The sequence below is a fragment of the Lactuca serriola genome, chromosome 2, assembly GCF_051521515.1.
Source record: "Lactuca serriola cultivar US96UC23 chromosome 2, Lser_US96UC23_V15, whole genome shotgun sequence".
Classification (NCBI taxonomy): Eukaryota; Viridiplantae; Streptophyta; class Magnoliopsida; order Asterales; family Asteraceae; genus Lactuca; species Lactuca serriola.
In genome coordinates, this window is record NC_136409.1 from 129,558,592 (window position 1) to 129,560,769 (window position 2,178).

Here is a 2,178-nt window from a genome sequence, read left to right on the forward strand (position 1 = left end):
AAGAAAATATATAAGGTGAAGTATTTTCACATTATGTTGGGGCCAAAACTGCAACAGATGTCAAATTTGGGAACAAAGTTGGGAGTTTTCCAAAAAGTTAAGGAAACTTATGATTTTAGATGAACTTATAGGGACCATTTTTGTAATTTTATTGGTTATAAATGAATGATTTTATGAACATATCAAAACCACATCCACGTAAAATAATGGAGTATCAAACGCTCTTCTTCGTGCTTTCTTCTCTTTTCCCATTGATCATCTATGCCTTAACCAGTTTGAGAAGGCGCAATTCGCGGTTACCACCAGGACCTAAAGGTTTTCCCATCATCGGAAACCTCTTAGAATTCGGTGACAAACCCCACCAATCACTTGCCATATTATCTAAACGTTATGGTCCTTTAATGTCACTTAAGCTCGGAAGCAATACAACCATAGTCATTTCATCTCCTGATATCACCAAAGAATTCTTTAACACACATGATGTAGCCTTCTTAAACCGATCAGCTCCTAAGGCTATCCAACTCGGAGACTTTCATAAATACTCTATAGTTTGGATGGAGGCCGGAGATCAATGGAGAAAATTGAGAAGAATGACCAAGGAATATATGTTCTCTGTTCAACAACTAGACGCTAGCGAAGTACTACGACGGGAAAAGGTATAAATTGGTTACATGCATCAATGCTTTTATTGTAAAAAATAGAATAAAATAACAAAGATGCGGCATTAATTGAAACTTATGTTCTCATATTTATATATTCTAGGTACAAGAACTGGTCAACCATGTTAATCAATGTTGTATAGAGGAAAAACCTTTGAACGTTGGTGCATGTGCTTTCACGACGAGTCTCAACATCCTTTCCAACTTTATGTTTTCGATTGATCTTGCTGAATATGGTCCAAAATCAACACAACAATTCCAAGACTTAGTATTGCAAGCGATGCAAGCTGGTGCAAAGCCAGGTCTACCGGATCTTTTTCCTATACTTCACTCGTTGGATCCACTAGAGTTAATATGGTCGGAAAATGTTTATGCTAAGAAAATGTTGGCTATTTTCGATAAGATCATCAATGACAGGTTGAGAACTAGATCTGATGGCGTTTCAACCAAAAGCAATGATGTTCTAGACTTACTGCTCGACCAACACTCTAGTTTTACTCAAAATGATATGAGACACTTATTTTTGGTAAGTAAAACCTTTTACTAATATTTATAAAATATTGCCTATTATAATAGCACATGCATTGATTAAGGTTTTGTTTTACAGACACTATTTATGGCGGGAACCGACACGACATCAAGCACGTTGGAATGGGCGATGTCGGAACTGCTTCGTAACCCAGAGAAAATGAAAATAGCGAGGTTGGAGGTCGATAAACTCATGCAAAACAACAACAATGGAAGCATACAAGAATCTAATATCTCTCAACTCACGTACCTACAAGCTGTGATTAAAGAAACTATGAGACTTCATCCTCCTGCCCCTTTTCTTATCCCTCGCCAAGCCCTACATGACGTTGCTATTCATGGTTTCGTTGTGCCTAAAAATGCGCAAATTTTGTGTAACGTTTGGGCTATGGGTCGAGACCCAAACATATGGTCAGACCCAGAAATGTTCATGCCAGAGAGGTTTTTGGACGTGAAGATTGACTATAAAGGCCAAGATTTTGAGCTTATTCCATTTGGTGCAGGAAGGAGGATGTGTCCAGGATTGAATCTTGCTAATAGAATGCTACACATAATATTGGCATCTTTAATTCATAACTTTGATGGGAAGGTTGTGGGAAATACTAGACCTCAAGATATTGATATGGGAGAAAAGTACGGGATCACATTGCAAAAGGCTGAACCACTCATGGTTATCCCTATGAAACTTTGATTGTAGTTGTTTCTTAAATAAAAGCTGAAAAGCATTTGTTGCTGTACTTTGAGTTTTATTTGAAATCATGTACTAATTTCTCTTATTTTGGTTGGAAACTATTTCAAGTTTTTTTTTATTATTACTGATTCATGATAAAAGGATTTCCTAATGAAATTAATAATCTAGAAATAGTATTTTCTATAACTAATTAAGGATTATTAGTCTATGTAATGCAACAATTCTAAGAGGTATGATCAAAAAAGGATTGCCATGGTTGGACCATGGTGTTTGATCGATTTGGGTCATTGCCAACATGTA

General features: G+C 36.4%; 1 protein-coding gene across 1 annotated transcript; it reads left to right on the forward strand.

Moving 5' to 3' along the window:
* The first annotated feature begins 206 nt into the window (after positions 1–206).
* On the forward strand, positions 207–1,947 carry LOC145090452 (cytochrome P450 76T24-like). Its single transcript, XM_079028650.1, has 3 exons — positions 207–656; positions 763–1,185; positions 1,267–1,947. Exons 1-3 carry the CDS (start codon positions 207–209, stop codon positions 1,876–1,878), a joined length of 1,485 nt encoding a protein of 494 aa, XP_078884776.1. The 3' UTR covers positions 1,879–1,947.
* Positions 1,948–2,178: the final 231 nt, after the last annotated feature.